At 41.4% G+C, this 20,519-nt stretch overlaps 1 protein-coding gene across 6 annotated transcripts in view; it reads right to left on the bottom strand.

Moving 5' to 3' along the window:
• Positions 1 to 2,659: 2,659 nt before the first annotated feature.
• Positions 2,660 to 20,519, bottom strand: part of LOC140196202 (transmembrane protein 145-like) — a 57,445-nt gene continuing 39,585 nt past the window's right edge. For 5 of the 6 annotated variants that reach the window (XM_072254993.1, XM_072254995.1, XM_072254994.1 and 2 more), the window contains 6 exons: positions 19,589 to 19,682; positions 16,183 to 16,355; positions 13,579 to 13,699; positions 11,952 to 12,161; positions 9,495 to 9,563; positions 2,660 to 2,933 (listed from right to left, as the gene is read on the bottom strand). In XM_072254993.1, coding sequence (XP_072111094.1) covers positions 9,504 to 9,563; positions 11,952 to 12,161; positions 13,579 to 13,699; positions 16,183 to 16,355; positions 19,589 to 19,682 — 658 coding nt within the window. In that variant the 3' untranslated portion in view covers positions 2,660 to 2,933; positions 9,495 to 9,503. The remainder of the gene's footprint in view (positions 2,934 to 9,494; positions 9,564 to 11,951; positions 12,162 to 13,578; positions 13,700 to 16,182; positions 16,356 to 19,588; positions 19,683 to 20,519) is intronic. The other variant, XM_072254997.1, reaches the window with a different exon arrangement.

The following is a 20,519-nucleotide window of genomic DNA, read 5'->3' as shown; positions in this document are numbered from 1 at the left end:
TCGTCTGTAATTCTGGTTATATATCACCAGGTTATTCAGGCATTGTAAACAGAATTTAACCAAAATGTTCAATGGCTGTTTTCAGAGAAGGCACAATATCAGACAGCACGGTAGCCTATCAGTTAGCATAACACTATTGCAGCGCCAGTGACCCTGGTTCAATTCCTGCTGTTGCCTGTAAGGAGTTCTTATACGTTCTCTGTAGGTTTCCTCCAGGTGTTCTGGTTTCCACCCACGTTCCAAAGATGTATGAACTAGTAGGTTAATTGGTCATAAAGGTTTAATTGGACAACGTGGACTTATTGGGCTGAAAGAGCTTGTAGCCATGAAAGTACGGTATACCCAAGTAAATTAAAGACCCTGTCCGCCTTTTACATGTGAACAAATTGCACAAATTAAACAAAAATTGTAGGAAATATTCAGAGAACTGTCAAACATATATACTGAGAGGTATAGATTTTATGTAGCCCTTTCCTGCAAAAGAATAGGCCGTTGTTATACTATGCCATTATTTTGAAGAGTAACAAGAATGTTTACCTAGAGGTATACCAGAAGTAGCAGCAAAGTATAACACAAAAAGATATAAAACTGGTTTTGTATTTTATTTACATTTCTAGCACTTACAAATATAATCACATTTACTCTATTACTATAATGATTATACTTCAGAAGTATTTAACTCAGTAAATTGCCTCAAATGTCTGGAGATTGTACAGGGCAAGTTTTTTTCCTTCATTCTTCAATGGATGCAAACTTGGTGAAAAGGTTGAAGAGCCTAGGATAGCTTTCTCTGATATACAGTGCCTATAAGTAGTATTCTTCCCCCTAGGAAGTTTTCATGTTTTATTGTTTTATAACATTGAATCATAGTGGAACACATGCAAAATGCTGGAGGAACTCAGCACGCCAGGCGGCATCTATGGAAAAGAGTACAGTTGATGTTTTAAGCCAAGACCCTTCAGTGGGACTGGAGAAAAAATTATCATTCAACCATACATGAATACAGCTGAATGAGACAGCATTCCTCTGGGGCCAAGGTACAAAATATACACAAAACATTCAAAATAGCGAACACAAAAAAAAATACATATAGCCCAAGTCCCTGAGCGACATGTCGATGGTGCAATTCCAGGAGGTGTGCAACAAACATAAACATGCAATCCAGCCTGTCATTCTACTGATTGAAAACTAGAGGGCAACACCGATGGGAGAGGCCAACCCCCAATCTAGCACAGATGCAACACTACACTGCCTCTGGCATTTCCTCTCTCGGACTGCAGCTGCAGGCAAGCCTGCAGCTTGAGGCCTAGTCCTCACTACAACCGAGACCACGCAGCCCTCCCACCATCTGTCACACCACCAAAGGAAACACACCTGTGACATCTTACATTATCAATGTCCAACAGGGTCTTGCAATCGCAAGTGTACAATGCAATCACCCAGTTACACTGGATGCCGCCTTCACACACTAACTCCGATGCTTTTGATGCCTGCATGTGACATGGCCTGCACCAAATTCAGCTCTTCCAACACCAGTCCAGCTCCTCTGGTCAATGAGCAGCTCACTGATGGGGTAGACCTGCAGTACCCAGAGTTCTTGGAGTCCAGGATGATCTTGCAATTGTAAACAAACATCTTCAGTTGGCCCAAGAGACCACCATGTCTGAACACACCACCATCTTACTGGAAAAGCAGGCTGTATTTGCCTTCAAAGCAAAGCTTTAAAGAGATTTTCATGATTGCACTTGTGATTTTCATGTGGCTTGGGTAAAGCAAATATTGCTCCCTAGTCTATCAATCCCATTATAATCAATTCACATTATGGAAATACCATATGTATTGTAGCTGAACTACTTGCAATTAAAGTTTTCTGCTTTCTTAGTCGGAGGTGGTAGAAAGTGTATTTGTAAGAGATGGATTTCCAGCATCTGCAGATTTCCTAGTGTTTGGATTTCTTTTTACTGGTTTAGATAAGAGGGGATCTCATTCAAGTGTCCAAAATTTCTGACAGGGCTGACAGAAAATATCTGGGGTGGATGTATGTCTGGTTGGGTGTGGGTCTAGAATGCAGGGCAAGGGCTCGTTGTCTCAGTATTTGAGGTAAGATAACTAGGACTGGGACTAGCTGAAACTTTTTCACTCAGAGGATCATTAGCCTATGGAATTTTTAAAAGACATTTGGACAAGTACATGGGATGGACCAAATGAGACTAGCTTAGATGGGAATCTTGGTTGGGATAGAAATTTGGGCCAAGGAAATTGCTTTTTTTTTTTTGCAGTTTCTAACTCTCTGCCACAGAAAGTGGTAAAGGTCACATTTCTGAAGATATTAAGAAAGAGGCAGATAGAATTCTAGACATCTATGGATTGTGCTGCTGAGGTAGAGGATCAACCATGATTGTATTAAAAGGTGGAATGTACTCAAAGGGCTGAGCGGCCTACTCCTGCTCCCCCTTTCAACATTTCCATGTAGAGTAAGGAGGAAAAGCCAAAGTTGGAACAACATAAATACATGGTTTTGATTTTTTTCCAATTAGTATTGATCAAAATAGAATTCTTGATGGTTTTCATTTATTTTCCCAATAGTTTATCTGTATAGAATTTCTAATCTTAGGAAATTAAAGCTTCATGTTGTCCAAATCCAAATGCACTTACCTTGAAAAATGAACTCAAGTGTTTCAGATGTCAACATAAAAACATGATAACTTTAATATTTATTTCTCGTACAAGAATATGCTTGAAGTACAAAGCATAAAAGATAACCTGCAGAGTACTCAAGTGTTCTAAAGAAAATATGGCCGCGGCATTGGACAAAATACTACTAACAATGTTGTAACACTGGGCATTGCATGTTCACTTTTAATATTGGAGTTGTGTTGATACAAAGTAGCAGTGTTCCTGCAGATGGGGATCTTCAGGATTCTTCATTAAATCTGAAAGTTTGTTTCAATTAAACAAAAAGAGAAACAAGTTAATTATTTTACCAGACAGAAGATAATGACAGTATGCATTTAGAACATATTTTATGGTTTTGTATCTAATCCAAGTCAAAATCCTATTTAACTTAATTGTAGCTAAGCATTACGTCAATACAATTTTCCCCATTTGCTTAATCAAAGAGTTCCATAATTTTGAACATTTAAAAAAAATTTCTCCTTAACCTTTTCTTTTCAAATATAAGTTTCTTTAAATTCTCCATGCAATTATAATTCCATAATGCTCTACAAGATAAAAACAGAAACGCTGGAAACAGTCAATAGGTCTGGTAGTACAAGTGCAGAATGAAAAACAGAGTTAACATTTCAGGTCAATGAACTATTATGAGAAATCTAAGTCCTGATGAAAAGTCCTCAACTTGAAACTCTAACTCTATTTCTCTCTCCACCGGTGCTGCAAGACTTCCTGTGGTTTAAATGTCTTCTTTAAATGAAAACAAATTGTACTTGCTGCTATACTACATCCAATCCAGTTTGGGGGTGGCGTGGTGGAGATACGTCTCTACCAAAGAAGGTGTAAGGTGCTCCTTCCCTCCGCTAGCCTGCAGGTCACCCTTGGACAAAGATGTAGCACCTGTTTAGCCCCACCCCTCCCCCACCCAAAAAATCAGGGTCACGTGGAGCCATGGGAGCAGGTGGTAGATGGTTGTATGAGCAACTAGTACATATCACAAGTCCTGGTTATACAGCCACTGACACCAGATAGACAATCTCTGAAGAGTATTGTTAATGGCTGGGGACCACCTGTCTTGTAAAGACACTGCTCAGATGAAGGCAACAGCAAGTCATTTCTGTAGAAAAGTTTGCCAAGAACAATTATGGTCATGGACCACGATCGCCCATGTCATATGACACAGCACATAATGATGAATCGAATTTGAAATTACAGAAAAAGTTAATGTCTGTTCTATTATCTATGGCTTGTAACAACCTCAAGTCCTTTTTCAAATGTGAATGCAAATTTTGACACGAAAAGCTGTAATATCAAACACAAGAATATTTAGAAACGTAGAAAACCTACAGCACAATACAGGCCCTTCGGCCCACAAAGCTGTGCCGAACATGTCCTTACCTTAGAACTACCTAGGCTTACCCATAGCCCTCTATTTTTCTAAGCTTCATGTATCCATCCAGGAGTCTCTTAAAAGACCCTATTGTTTCCGCCTCCACCACCGCTGCCGGCAGCCCATTCCACACTCTCACCATTCTCTGCATAAAAAAAACTTACCCCTGACATCTCCTCTGTACCTACCTCCAAACACCTTAAAAGTACGCCCTCTCATGCGAGCCATTTCAGCCCTGGGAAAAAGCCTCTGACTATCCACACGATCAATGGCTCTCATTATCTTGTACTGTTCTGCTCAGGGCCAGAACATTATTTGGGCTGTTCTGCAGCATTCAATATATTTATAAGCATCATTTTCAAATTAAGTTAATTTTATATAAAATTACAACTATTTAAACACATAAAATAGAGATAATTGTTAGAGTGATTTTTGGGTCCTTCAGCATTTTCAAGAACACTTGGTCATCCCTCCCTGGATTATGCATCCCTGAATACTCCTCATACGCTCGATATTTACGTTCTGCAGAATCCATGGCTGTCTCATCAGCTTTTTGAATCACTGCCATTGTCATTTCCCAGTTACTCTCATCTCCTGGGGGCTCGTCCGGGCAGAATACATATGCTGCGGTTTTGAGTATGTGCTATTTAACTGGTCTAACTAACCCATCTTTTATATTTTGCGTAGTGTGGAGGTATTTCAGGGAGAAATTTTACCCAGATATATCTGTTGGGATGGCACCTATCAAGATCAAGCAACATCAGGTTGAGAACCCTGATGATCCAAGCCAGCCCTTGACAATGATTACGACCATTCATAAGCCCTTCACCCCTGGGGAGAAACAGAGCATTTTGTCAGAGTTGTCCTCACTTAAAGTCGCATGTGGGAATTCAGAATTCTGGCGTAAGCTTGAGGAAATGGTTAAAATTCACCATATGCACCCTAAAGATATACACGTGTTGGTAAAAGTGAAGTGCCTGAGGAATATGTGGGACAGTATGGCCCGGGAGTGCGGGATGGTACATGGGCAACTATCAGGAATGCCAGCAAAGAAGAAAGATATCGCTTTTTTTTTAAGGGGAAGTGAGGCAGTGAATGTGGGGGAAGTGAGAGCAACTGAGGAACAATAATGGCAGTGATTCAAAAAGCTAATGAGACGGCCATGGATCATGGAGAACGTAAATATCGAGCGTACGAGGAGTATTCCTGGTTGGATAATCCAGGGAGGGATGACCAAGTCTTCCTGAAACTGCTGAAGGAAGGTCTGAGCTCAGCCCACCGGGAAGTTTTAGGTTTAAGCATAACAGTGGGGTCGACCTACTCTGCGATAGTTTCGTGGGCCAGTGAGATAGACCAAAGAAAATGCAAGAGAGATCTTAAAGTGGCTATAGTGGATGCAGCTGCTGTGATGTCCCGGAGAGTTTGTTTTGTTTGCTGGCAGCCAGAGCACGAAGTGAGGAATTGCTGGAATAGATGTGGAAGGCTAAAGGAATTGATATGCTACAGGTGCGGCCTATTGGGACATGGTTAGAGGTAGTGTCCAAAACAGGAAAGAAAAACAGGTGAATGTCACAGCAGACACACAATCTCTCACCCCATTGGTGCCATGTCTGAACAATCTGACTGTCGATCAGATCAAAGAGCGAGTAAAGACGGCTCCTAGGTCAGAAAAAGGTGTGGCAGAGGGCCCCACTGCCAGCACTGGTGACCCGCGGATGTACATAACAGCATTGTTAGGGGGACGGCAATGCGATATGTTAGTGGACACAGGGGCATCGGTATCGAAAACAGACCTACCCTTGCCAACAACTAGACAGGCCATTGATATTTGAGGTGTAGGAGGGAAAACAGTGAAAGCAGAAAGAAGTGAGTCGCAGATACTAGAAATCGGGGGAGTTCAGCTTCCAGCGTATTTCTGGGTATGCCCAAATATCGAAGGCACTATCCTTGGAATAGACATCCTAAGGGAAGCAGGAGCTGTTATAGATTCAGGAAAGGGAGAAGTAATATGGACAAGTCAGGGGCAGTGAACGTGTACAACCAATAGAACACACAACCTGGCTAGCATTGTTGCAGCTGCCCCGATCACCAAAGACTGAAACCAGGATGGTGTCTATGGGTTACTTTGTCAGCAGTTCCCAGCTATGTGGGCTAAACACAAGCAAGATTGTGGTCAAGTAAAGATAAACCCAGTTAAAATAGAGGAGGAGCAACACACATAAAAGTTGCTGGTGAACGCAGCAGGCCAGGCAGCATCTATTGGAAGAGGTACAGTCGATGTTTTGGTCTGAGACCCTTCATCAGGACTAACTGAAAGAAGAGCTAGTGAGAGATTTGAAAGTGGAAGGGGGAGGGGGAGATCCGAAATGATAGGAGAAGACAGGAGGGGGAGGGATGGAGCCAAGAGCTGGACAGCTGATTGGCAAAAGGGATATGAGAGGATCATGGGACGGTTGGAGGAACAACACCTTATATCCCGTCTGGGTAGCCTCCAACCTGATGGCATGAATATTGACTTCTCAAGCTTCCACTAATGCCCCACCTCCCCCTCCCATTATTTATTTATTTATATACACACATTCTTTTTCTCTCTCTCCTTTTTCTCCCTCTGTCCCTCTGACTATACCCCTTGCCCATCCTCTGGGCTTCTCCCCTCCCCATTTTCTTTCTCCCTAGGCCTCCTGTCCCATGATCCTCTCATATCCCTTTTGCCAATCAACCGTCCAGCTCTTGGCTCCATCCCTCCCCCTCCTGTCTTCTCCTATCATTTCGGATCTCCCCCTCCCCCTTTCAAATCTCTTACTAGCTCTTCCTTCAGTTAGTCCTGATGAAGGGTCTCGGCCCGAAACGTCAACTGTACCTCTTCCAATAGATGCTGCATTCATCAGCAACTTTTATGTGTGTTGCTTGAAATTCCAGCATCTGCAGATTTCCTCATGTTTGGGTTTTTAAAATAGAGGAGGGTCTGTATAAACCCCAGGAGCAGTACCCTATAAAAACTGACACACTGACAGCTGTCCAGGGTATAGTGAAGGAACAAAAACACCAGGGGATACTCAGACTAACTCGCCTATATGATCATATCCACGAACAACAGGCTATACCGCCCTTAAGACCATGCCGAGATTGCATCCCATAGTGGCGGGCCATGCAACAATCCTGAATGCCTTGTCTCCAGAACATAAAACTTTTCCAGTCCCTCTGAGAGCAGACGTTACTGCGAATAAGGCAGCAGAGGAACAAGAGGCAATTGAAATTGCAAGTGCGCAGGAAGAAACGCCAGAAGCCAGTTTAGTAAAATTATATGAAGAGGTGGAGGCAGAACAGGAGGAGGGATAGCGGAGAAAGGGAGCAAAGGAGGGACCAGATGGGAGCTGGGCACACACGAAGGGAAGAGTCATGGTGGCTTCACCACATATTAGGCAGATATTACTGAAGTTATATTATGGGGTAATTACAGGTTGCGGAGAGCCCGAGGCTTACAGGGATAGAATGACACAATATGTGAAAGACCTTTGTAACCAACATAAGGTGTTGAACGACTGAGCGAAACAACAGCAGCAAATCGCTGATCAGAGAGAGCCAGAGGGAAGGGATATAGTCCTTCCACTGCCTGGTGACCAAGTCATGGTGAGGGTGCTGCCAGAAAGGCCAGGGTTTCAGGACCACAGATGGTACTCTTAACCAATGATGCTTGTGTCTGTGTGCAGACTTAGCGAAGCAGCCAATGGAAACACTGGACTCAGGTTAAAGCATACGACTCACCCTCTTGTTACTCCCACAGACAGAGCAGGGGATCAAGTGTACCCAGTAACCATGTAATTACAGAGAACCTAAGAGAGGAACACCAGCCAGCCATGCCAGACCTGACCACAGCTGATGAAAACATACTCGGAGGAAATGCAAAGGCAGAAAACCCCGAGAGCGTGGCAGAAGACACTGAGAGCGTGACAGAAAACCATAAATAGCATGCTAAAGTGTGATGATGATGGTACTCTGTAATGAAAACTGGTTGCTGAAGGTAGAGGATTAGTTTCGTAGCACAGGATAGAAAAGACTGGAAAATAGATGGGGAGGGATTCTTAAGTTAAAGCAGAGACAGCCAGTTCCACAACTCTGATGGCATTTCAGACTGCACACGACATCTAAAGGCAGTCATCCTCAGTCTGAATGAGGAGCTGGGCCCTTTCAGCAGCTGGACCAGTGATCGACTGGATGGTTCAGAAGGGGGTGCCACCAGGGAGAGGTCCTTGCAGACATTTACGTAGAGGCCACCCCAACCCCTTCCTGTACATCGATGAGAGGGCCTGTCGGTGCTCCCGGAAAGAGAGTTTCAGCGACCAGAGAATGAAGGGATGAAGACAAAGGAATGTGATTAAGCTGCAATCAGCCTGCGGGGAAAGAGCCCACAGGCACACAAAAGAAGCCGCACATCTAAAGACTTGTTCAAGTTTCTGGAACAGCCTCACTGCTTAACATTTGGTAGGTAGCGATTAGGGAATGCTAGGGTAGATATCGAGGCACACAAAATTGGGGGGGAATTTCGAGGCAGAGCGTTTTTGCTGCCCTATTTGTGTAGATCCTCCTAGGTTGGCCTTTCCTGGTACAAATTTATTTTTGTCCAGGAGGGCCAAGAGGAGGGACTGATATAGCAAATGGCTTTGGCTACCAGTCTTCTGTTCCTTGACAATGTATTGTGGATTTAATTTGGAACAATGCATCTCCTAAAAGCTGGGAATCCCAGTTCACAGACGATGCTGGTGTCTGTGGGATGGATGTGAACCAGAAGGTGTGAAGTTTGCATGTAGCTTCAAAAGAAAGTATTATCTATACTTTGTAACTATAGAATTGTCCTTTGTGTTTAGCAAATAAATATCGAGCCCCACATTGGGCCAACAGACCTTTCCACCGAAAGCGTCTCCGTATGATGCATGGGGTACCTTGTTTTGTCGAATAAAGAAACTGCTTTGTATCTATCAGTAACTCTCTCTCCAGTGATTTCATTCACGCAACAATAATTATTAAAAGTAGAGAGATGCTTGAATAAATGAGCATATTGTACAATAGATGATAGTAATCAAAAATTGGACAAAAGAGAGGTGCACAATGAGAATCTACACGAAAAGTGTTGCAAATTTTCAGTGCCTAAAACAACCATTAAAAACTGAGTTCTTTCCTATTTTTTTCTGACTCAATAACTGTCCTCGAAGGGCAAAATTTAAGACTACACAAGCTACTACCAATTAATAAAGAATACACATAGCCCAGATTTAGCAATTAACCACTCCAGTCATCAGGCTCTAGGTCACAGTCAAGGGAGATAAAAGATGGTGATCACAAATATTTGAAGAGCTTTAGCTATAGATATTCTACTGCTTAAATAATCACTTCTAATTTAAGGAATATTTTGATTAAAGTAATTACTGTGTTATACCTCTTGATTTTAAACAAGACCAAATCTGTAATCAATTTGAGTATCAGTTCTTTCCAAGAGATCTGCATCCTGTAGAAAAAAAGAAACAATGTTAAAATGCATGTTGGAAACAATATTGAATGCCCAAGAATGTGCATTCAAGAAAGGGAATTAAGGGTTATGGGGAAAAGGTAGGTAGGTGGAGATGAGTCCATGGCCAGATCAGCGATGATCTTATTGAATAACGGAGCAGATTCAACGGGCCAGATGGCTTATTCCTGCTCCTATTCCTTATTTCTTATGTTCTTAAAGCAAGAAACAATTTCAGTAATAAAAATTGAATTTGATTAGAATATGCTAGGATAAGACTGCAGTTATCTTCTTATTCATCAATTGTATGATTATGTAAGTTCTCACAATCTTTCTTTCTTCATTTTTCCCCAAATTATAAATAATGGGATTTTTTACCTCCTTCAGACTTCCTTTCCTTTAAAATCTCAACGAACATATTTTATACAATCCTGTCAACTTTTCCTACTCCTTCAACTGTTCTCTAAAATTAACCCAACCTTTCATTTGGTTTAATCATATTTTAAAGATATACATGCAGGTACAAATACTCCTAACCTTAAGCAATAAATATTTAAAATAAAAATAATCATATTTGTCTGCTATATTTATATTAGGTTCAAAAAAAAGTCTAGAAATAGAGAGTTTGGACATCTCAATTATTTAATTAAAAGGTCAATTTAACAAGGGTATTGAAATCTCTTAACTGGTACTCATCCTTTACTGGCTGAACCACAGGATATTGGAGTAAGGAGTTGGATTATACTCAACATTTTAAATTACTAATCGAGACATCTAGAATACTGCATTCAGTTCTAGTTATCGCATTACAAGGATTTGATAGCATAAGAAAGAATATAGGGGAGATTAACAAGGTTGATACCACATCCAGAGTACTGCATTCAATTTTATGTGATAAGATTAGATTCATTAGATTAGATTCAACTTTATTGTCATTGTGCCGAGTATAGATACAAAGCCAATGAAGTGCATTTAGCATCTGACTGGAAATGCAAAGAATAGTGTTATTTACAAAATAACTGCAAATAAAAAGTGCTACAGCAATATGGATGCAATACTGCTTAGCGCTGTGATGAGAGGTTCAGCAGCGTCACAGCCTCAGGGAAGAAGCTCTTCCTGTGCCTGCTGGTGCAGGAGCGGAGGCTCCTGTAGCGCCTACCGGATGGGAGGAGAGTAAAAAGTCCATGGTTAGGGTGAGATGCATCCCTGATTATGCTTTTCGCCCTGCCCAGGCAGTGTTTATGGTAGATGTTCTCAATGGTGGGCAATTGGGTGCCGATAATCCGCTGGGCAGTTTTCACCACATAAGAAAGAGTAAGGGGAAGATTAACAAGGATAGTGAACCAGAATCAGGTTTAATATCACTGGCAAATGTCGTGAAATTTGTTAACTCAGAGGCAGCAGTACAATGCAATATATGATAATAGAGAAAAAAAGTACATCAGTTACAGTGAGTATATACATGCATATTAAATAGTTCAATTAAAAATAATGCAAAAACAGAAATAATAAGAAAAAGTGAGCTACTGTTCACGGATTCAATGTCCATTTACAAATCGGATGGCAGAGGGGAAGAAGCTGTTCCTGAGTCACTGAGTCTGCGCCTTCAGGCTTCTGTACCTCCTACCTGATGGTAACAATGAGAACAAGGCCTGACCTGGGTGATGGGGGTGCTTCGTGATGGATGCCACCTTTCTGAGGCACCACTCCTTGAAGGTGAACATTGCCAAGACTTAGTAAATTTTACAATGAGAAAAGACTAGACAGAATGGGTGAATTTTATTTTGAACAAAGGCAGCTCAGTGGAGATTTAAGTGAATACAAAATTATGAGAGTCCTAGATAGATAGATAGAAAGAACCCGGTTTCTTTGAGAGAGATATCAACAAGCCTAAGTTACTACCCAAGAGATTGGTAAAGGCGCAAGCAGATTTCCTTTCACCTCAAATTGGTGGAATTAAAGCACTCGGTGTCAGATACCAAACTAGAGGAATAACATTCATTGAATTTAAACTGTTCTTTGAAGACCGTTATCTTCTCTGACCAAGAGTTGAGAAACAAGATGCCAGCATAAACACAGAGCTATGAGGCCATAATCTTATGAACTAAATGTCAAAGTGTCACTTTCAGATTACAAACATGGATTCTCACTGCAGGGACTGCCACGTTGTTTTGAGACTCATATAAAACAAACACAGTCAGTATTTACGGAGAAAGGAATGCATTTAACATTGCAGGTAAGCTAAATTTTAACTTCGCTTTTCTTTCTTCACATGTGCTGCATTACCTGAGGAGTACTTACAGCACTTTCTGTTTTATTTCACATTTCTTGCAAATGGAATATTTTAATTTTACATTATTAAGAAGCTCAAGATAGTTTTTACCTTACCTCTTGCAAGGTACAGTTTCTTGGCCCATTGGCAGTGGCACCTCTGGAATTATTGTTGATGAGGCTAATGACACTGATATTTCTGTGTATACGGTGTCCAAATTTCACAAAGCTCTCCTGGGATTCTGATGCATATCTCGTAAGTGCAATCCGTGAGGTGTCAATGTGAAAGGGAAATCTTGTGTTTGTATGGAATGGCCTGGTTAGAAACTAAACAACAAAATGTATATTAAATATATGACAGAATACATCAAGTATTAGTGAACACTCTATGTAATTTGACAACATTGAGTCATAGAACATAGAAATCCACAGTACATTACAGACCCTTTGGCCCACAATCTTCGGCCAAGTCATATCAATTTTATAAGATGTAAAATGCCACTTCCCTTTGGGATTGTATTTTTGATATTGTCATATGCAAACTCTAGCAATGTTCTATGTGGCAGTGGAGAGCATTCTGACTGGTTGCATATGGCCTAGAATGGAGGCTCCAGTGCACAGGATCAAAAGAGGTTGCAGAGGGTTGTAGACTCGGCAGTTCCATCCTCCCCACCATCGAGGACATCTTCAAGACAGGATACCTCAGAAGGCAGAATCCATCACTAAAGGCCCTCACCATCTAGGACATGCTTTCTTCTCATTACTACCATCAGGGGAGGAGGTCACTCAATGATTCAGAAACAGCTTATTCACCTCTGCCATCAGATTTCTGAATAGTTCATGCACACATGAACACTGCCACATTGTTCCTTTTATTGCACTCTATATTTATTTTGTAACTTATAGTAAATTTTATGTACTTGCACTATATTGCTGCCACAAAACAACAAATCTCACAAGTTAGTGATAATAAACCTGATTCTGATTCATGGCCGCATGTATGCACAATCTAATAAAAAATGTACATGCAGCATTATCACAGACGCAAGCATCAGAGAGTGTTGCTATACTGAGGTAGAGATTAATGTTGTGCAGGTTGGTTCAGGAATCAAATGAATGAAGGGACGTACATGTTCTACTGGCGTGGAACTTTAAGCTGCAGGCCAAAGGTACTTGCAAGGAGATGGCAAGTCATAGATTTAACAAAATGATGCTGTTTAATTCAGACATACATATATTATACACAGTAAATACAACACTGTTCCAAATACAATCCTGATATTCTTTTCTTCAGCCCACAGTTGTCCTTGAACCATGCAACCGTGGCCTCTCTAGGCTGTGATATTAGGAGGTTGGCACTGCTTTCAGCTCCTGATAGTTCTCTATGAGAAAGCAATGGTGGGGTATCCAGAGTAGGTTACAAGCATGTAATTTTATTATGGAAATTTGCTGGTCATGTTCTTGATGTGAGCTTTTCAAAATATTCTCAATGTTGGAGTTAATTTTTAATTAGTGAAATTGTAAGCACTCAGATAAGAAAGTAGTACGCACACGTAAAAGTTGCTGGTGAACGCAGCAGGCCAGGCAGTATCTCTGGGAACAGGCACAGTTGATGTTTTGGGCTGAGATCCTTCGTCAGGATCCTGATGAAGGGTCTTGGCCCGAAATGTCGACTGTACCTCTTCCCAGAGATGCTGCCTGGCCTGCTGCGTTCACCAGCAACTACTAAAGATCTTTCACTTACCAGCATAACAAAATAGACGTAGAATTTCAAAAGCAGCGAGATCGCACACACAACACGTTCACGTTTCCAGTTTGGAATCATAAATTGTCCAAAAAGGCTACTGATAGGCACTGCAAAAAACCTTTGCAAGAGGGGAAAAAGTTAAATAAAGTATATACAAAAGTTGATCCAATTATAATTGCCAGTGTAAACGTAATTTAGGAGGAGAGTTCCAGCATTTTTGGGGGATTGAGCAGGCAAGAACAGAATTTATAGCCCATCCCTAATCGTTCCTGAGACATGGCTTGTTTGAACCACCAAAGTATCTCTGATGAAGTTGCTTCCCCTGCACTGTTGGAGAGCAATAGTGAATAGCCCCAAGTCAAGATGATATGCAAGTTCAGAAGCAGCCTGAAGTAAGTGATGCTCCCTACACTTGCTGTTCTTGGTGGCAGACTCAGGGATTTGGGATGCGCTATCAGTGAATAGCACCCGGACACTTTTCGATGACACACACTGCAGTTATAGAGGATCAGTGCACTTCGCAAGTTTATTGAAAGATTTAGACTCAAGATCAGTTTCTATACATATGAGTAACACTAAGTTTGACATGGAATAGGTTGGGATTATATCAATACACCAAGCTTCAGAATACGAGGATATTCCTTTAGAACAGAAATGAGGAGGAATTTCTTTCACCACAGGGTGGCGAATCTCTGAAATTCATTGCCACAGATGACAGTGAAGGCCATGTTTCTGGGTATGTTTAAAGTGGAGATTAACAGGTTCTTGATTAGTCAGGGCATCAAAGATTACGGGGAGAAAGCAGGAGAATGGGGCTGAGAGGGATAATAAATCACAATGACGAAAAGGCACAGCAGATTCGACGGGCCAAATGGCCTAGTTCTGCTCCTATACAGCAACAAAACACTTTTAAGCTGGGAATATAATGGCTAAATTAATTTTAACATAATATAAAATTTTGATGCAAAGAGACATCTTTACCCAGAGCACTGAGAATATGGAAATACAGTAAACACCATGGGGATCTGTTTGGATGCTTTGGTTGCATTTAAGAAGAGACTGGATAACTATAGTGGGGGGAGGGGAAGAAAAAAATTGCTGAATACAGAGGGTTAGAAAGGTGACATGGATTGGTTGGGCTGAATGGTAAAATACCACGGATATTATTGTCATAGTAGGTGTAACAAGAGAGCTATAGATGGTAGTGAACCCAAGTGCAAAGTAAGGTCTAGAATTAACTCAGACTTAGACTTGAAGTAAACAGGACAACGCAAATGAATCCAAGGGCCAAATCACAAACAGCAGTACTGGAAATGGAATGCCTACGATTGAGCACTGAGTGCTCACCACGAGGCCTTAAGTACAGACTTTCCATGAAGGATTGTGGCAGGCAATAATTGTCATCTGAGTCTTAAAGGGACAACGCCAGCTAACCATACTCCGGGGAATTGGGAATTGGAGTGCTGAAACATGGATGCCTGCCGTGGTACAGTAAGGACCACGACAATCACAGCAGTCAAGTGTGGACAAGAAAGGAGAACTTCAACAAGGAATTTATAACAAGGGGATGAGTTAAGGTTGAATCAAATTTCTACAAAACAAATTTAGGAATTGGGAATCAATGTGGGATTGCTAGGAATAGAATGAAAGGCAAGAATGGGATTTGTGCTGGAAAAGATGCAGGGCGAGTAATAGACGAGCAAAGTTCATGGAAAATGGCACTAGAACAATCGAACCTGAATACGGGTAAAGTGTGCATGTGAGGGCTTCAATAGTGTCAGCAGAGGTGAGGATACAGGCGGAACTGTGTGGTTTGTGTGATGGAAAATACATACAGCTAGAAGTTCTAATCAAGATCAAATGAAATGGAGAGGTTATCAAGGAGTCTAATCATTGGATGGGTTACAGCTAATTATAAAGGTCAGTGTCATGTGTACATCAGTCAGAATGCCGAGTACAGGAGTTGTGACGCAAGTCACAAGTAAGGCCATATTTGGAGTACCGCATACAGTTCTGCTGCCCTGCTATAAGAAGGATGTTGTTAAACTCAAAAGAGTTTGAACAAGATTTACAAGGATGTTATTGGGACTGGAGAGTGAGTGTTATACAGACAGACTGGATAGATTAAGACTTTTTTCCCCTAGCGCATGGGAGACAGGAGGATAACCTTATAATGGTTTATAAAATCATTACGGGCATAAATAAGATAAATAAGCACAGTTCTTTCCCCCAGGAGAGGGGAATATAAAACTAGAGGGGATAAGTTTAAAGTGAGAGGGCCTGTTTTCCAATCTGGATGATTATTCAATAATTGATAACCTAAATAATTATTAAATAATTTAGCAAAGCCACAGGGAAAATCAAGTGTTGTCACACAAGCTACATACCTCCATTGAAAAGGCAAGCTTACAGCCCCATTGTCCTGAAGTCATAGAGAATGGTGTGCTCCATTATAAAAAAAAGACAACGTAATCCATATCAGAAAGGTACCTCACTGGATGTGCCATTCTGGATCTTCCTAGATAGCCTTAGTAAAGAAAATTGAATCCCATCCTCTCTAACCATTTGCAAAAAGAACAATTAGCTAATGGAGTAACTCACCAAAAGGTGAATGCTGGAAAGAAAAGAAGATAAAATGGCCGTTTCTCAGGATGCTGGTGCATGATCTTGTATGTTGACTCTACAAACCAAATTGCTGTCAGAAACTGTAGGGCAGTTACAGCATAGCCAATAGGAGATTCCAATGAACTCTGTATCTTTCCCGCGTCTATAAGCTATTTAAACAGAAAATGTTATTTGTTATTACACAACTGCAGAGGTTACACATTTCATTTAATTTAGCTTTGCAGTGAAACTGCAGCAAAAAGTATCTATTTGCAATATACACTCTGACCTATTTTCTGATGAACATCCATCAAAAGTGCATAACTTTCTTCTCTTTCGTAACACCAACATTTTCCCCGAGTCAATTATTATTTGATTTTTTTCTAAACAATTCTATAATTCCCTAAAACCAGCAGATTGATGTTTCCTTAACAGGTAAAAGAAAAATACACTGACATTTGTAACAAGTCTCAAATGCTTTAAGCCACATACATTTGAAGTATGTCTGTGATGAAAATGGAGCAACTGATTTCTGCAGAACAAGCTCACATAGAGTGCAGTGTAATGATGACTAGATGATCTGTGTCACTGGTGTTAAAGGAGGCAAAACTATTGGCAGGAGAAGTCTTTTTCAACACAGTGCTGTATCTATCAAGTGGGCAGGAGGAGTTTTGTCTTTAATGTCTCAGCTGAGAAATTCATTCTCTCTCTCTCTCTCTCTTTTCCCCCTCCTCCCCATACTGAAATGTCACATACAAGAAAATTCTGCTCAAATCTCTGGAATGGAGTGTGAGAATGTTCCTTTGCACTCTCCTATATAGCCTGCACTTTGGGAATGTTCCAATACAGGCAAATCACCATGCTCATCTATGTCATCTTTTGAGCTAAAGCAAAAGCCCTCTGCACGTGTGTCTCTTTTTCAGTACTGCTGAGGTCATCTAAGGGCCCATCCTACAGGAAGCTAAGAACAGAGAAGAGCTTATCAAGGATAGACAGTTAGCACTCGTTTGGATGAACCTCGTTATCGTGAAATGCAGCCTGCCCTCCACTACTTCAGAAAAGCGGTTAACACAATCTAGGATACATCCCACCCTGGGCATTATCTCTTCTCCCCCTTCCCTTCAGGCAAAAGATACAAAAGTTTGAGAATACATAGCGCCATGTTCAAGCGCAGATACTTTCCTATCGTTAGAAGACTCTTGTCTCTCATACGATAAAGATGAATTCTTGATCTCTCAAACAAGAGAAAATTTGCAGATGCTGGAAATCCAAGCAACACACACAAAATACTGGAGGAACTCAGCAGGCCAGGATGAGGAGTCAGAGTAAGGAAGTGGGGGGAGGGGAGGGGAGGGAGGAACAGAAGGTGATAGATGAAACCGGGAGGGAGGGGTGAACTAAAGAGCTGGGAAGTTGATTGGTGAAAGAGATACAGGGCTGGAGAAGGGGAAATCTGATAGAAGAGGCCATGGAAGGAAGAAGAGGGGGCGGAGCCACCAGAGGGAGGTGATAGGTAAGGAGGTAAGATGACAGAGGGAAATAGTGAAGGAGAAGGGGCAGCATTGCCGGAAGTTCAAGATATCAATGTTCATACCATCAGGTTGGAGACTGCCCACGTGGAATATAAGCTGTTGCTCCTCCACCCTGAGCATGGCCTCATTGCGACAGTAGAAGCGGCCATAGACTGACATGTTGGAATTAAAATGGGTGGCCACTGGGAGATCCCGCTTTTTCTGGCGGGTGGAGCGTAGGTGCTCAGCGAAGTGGTCTTCCAATCTACGTCGGGTCTCACCGATATATAAGAGGCCACACTGGGAGCATCGAATACAATATGACCCCAACAGACTCACAGGTGAAGTGTCGCCTCACCTGAAAAGACTGTTTAAGGAGCTGAATGGTAGTCAAAGAGGAGGTGTAGGGGCAGGTGTAGCACTTGTTCTGCTTGCAAGGATAAGTGCCAAGAAGGAGATCAGTGGGGAGGGATAAATGGACAAGGGAGTCACTTAGGGAGCGATCCCTGCAGAAAGCAGAAAGTGGGAGGGAGGGGAAAATGTGCTCGGTGGTGGGATCCCGTTGGAGATGGCGGAAGTTACAGAGAATTATGTGCTGGACACGGAGGTTGGTGGGGTGGTAGGTGTCGACAAGAGGAAACCTATCCCTGATCGGGTGGAAGGAGGATGGGGTAAGGTCAGACGTGCACAAAACGGAAGAGATGTGGTTGAGGGCAGTGTTTATGGTGAAGGAAGGGAAGCTACTTTCTTTGAAGAAGGAGGACATCTCCTTAGTTCTGGAATGAAAAGCCTCATCCTGAGAACAGATGCGGCGAAGATGGAGGAATTAAGATAAGGGGATGACATTTTTACAAGTAATAGGGTGGAAAGAGGTATAGTCCAGGTAGCTGTGCAAGTCAGTGGGTTTATAATAGATATCAGACTGTCTCCAGAGGTAGAGACAGAGAGATCGAGAAAGGGGAGGGAGGTGTCAGAAATCAACCAGATAAATTTAAGTGCAGGGTGGAAGTTGGAGGCAGTTGTTGAAGTCAACGGGTTCAGCACAGGTGCAGGAAGCAGCACCAGTGCAGTTGTTGATGTAGCATAGGAAAGCTAGGGAGTGATACCAGTGTAGGCTTGGAACATAAACTGAAAGAAGCAGGAGCAGCCGAAGGAGAAAGTATTGAGAGTGAGAACAAGTTCTGCCAGATGGAAGAGAGTGGTGGAGGGGACCTGGTTGGGTCTGGTGTCCAGAAAGAAACAGAGAGCTTTGAGACCTTCCTGGTAGGGGTTGGAAGTGTCTAGGGACTGGACATCTCTCAATCAACTTTGTCATGACCCTTGTATTTTATTTGTCTCCCTGTACCGAACTTTCTCTGTACTTGTGACATAATATTCTTTATTTTTCCTTTGGTTCTATTTCAATATATCTGTGAGTTGAATAATCTCTCTAGTTGGTATGCTCGGTGTGCATCTGCTTGGAAAACTGAGGAGTGACTTGTTTGAAATATACGATTCTGAAGGATTGGGTCAATGTGAAAAGGAAGGTTCTTCTTGAGAATCTTGAACTAAGGGGTCATGGTTTGAAAATACAGGATACTAGTTTATGACACAGATGAGGCAAAAATTTTCCCTCAAAAATCATGATTTTTCCTCCAAGGGCAGTTGAATAAGAGCTTTAGATCTTTTTAAGGCAGACAGAGAGATTTTTGATAAGCAAAGAAGTAAAAGGTTACCAAAGGCAGATAGGAATGCAGAGTTGAGGTTACATCCAGATCAGCCATAATCTTTATTAAATGGAGGCTAACAGTGGTCCACCCACACTCCTAATTCGTATGCTTATATAAATGATTATAAGCACTCTTAATCTGTAGAGGCATAGAAAAATTACATAAATCTCATTCTGTACTTACATGTCTTTCACCAAGAAAAAACCAGGTGTACATAATTGCAAAGGTGACCATCAACAGACAGACAGTGACAGCACTAGACTGATGAATCTTGCACCTAGTCCAGAAAAAACATTATGTGGTCATTCTATTTAATAAAATTCAAGTATTTGTTTTAATAAGGCTCTTAGTAACACAGTAATTTTTGTTGTTGTTTGTGGAACTCTCATTTATAGTGTCAATTCCTTTATGAGTCCAGTAGCACATGAGCTGTATAAATAAGCTAGTACAGAGTGATTGTAATTCAAATTGAAGTAACATCAACAATTGTTTGAAATACACTTATTTTATCCATTTAGAGTCATAGAGAAACACAGCACAGAAAGAGACTCTTCAAGCCCAACTTGTCCATGCTGACCAAAGTGCCTACCTGAGCTCGCATTTTGGCCCATAAAGCACTAAACCTCTTCTATCCATGTACCTGTTTTAATGTCTTTTAAATGTTGTAATTGCATCTGTTTCTACCACTTCCTCTGGCAGCTCATTCATTTTTTTGTACTAGTCCGTGTCAATAGCTTTCTCCTCTCACTTTATCCATGTCTCACGTGATTTTATAGACTTTGCCCCCTCAGCTTCTCATACTCCAGGAAAACCCATTATCCATAATTCACCAATCTCATAATATAGGCTTATTTATTGCATTAAGTAAAAAGTAACTTGAGAAAGTGAAATAAAATAATAGTGCAAAGGATGGCACGTTTTCCATGATTAGAGTTATAGGAAGGTCAGGGAGCCTTGTCTAGAAATCACTGCACACAACTATTACCAAAAATACCCCTTTATAGAAAGATTGCAAACTATCAAATAAAAATACTGAGAAGTACTCCGATACAGGATAATAGTTTTTAAAGGGTTATTTTGAAATACTTCTATAGATTTCCTTTTGCACCATGTC

This window comes from Mobula birostris, chromosome 4, assembly GCF_030028105.1.
Source record: "Mobula birostris isolate sMobBir1 chromosome 4, sMobBir1.hap1, whole genome shotgun sequence".
Classification (NCBI taxonomy): Eukaryota; Metazoa; Chordata; class Chondrichthyes; order Myliobatiformes; family Myliobatidae; genus Mobula; species Mobula birostris.
The sequence above is the reverse complement of the archived record's forward strand: the minus strand, read 5'-3'. Positions and strand labels throughout refer to the sequence as shown.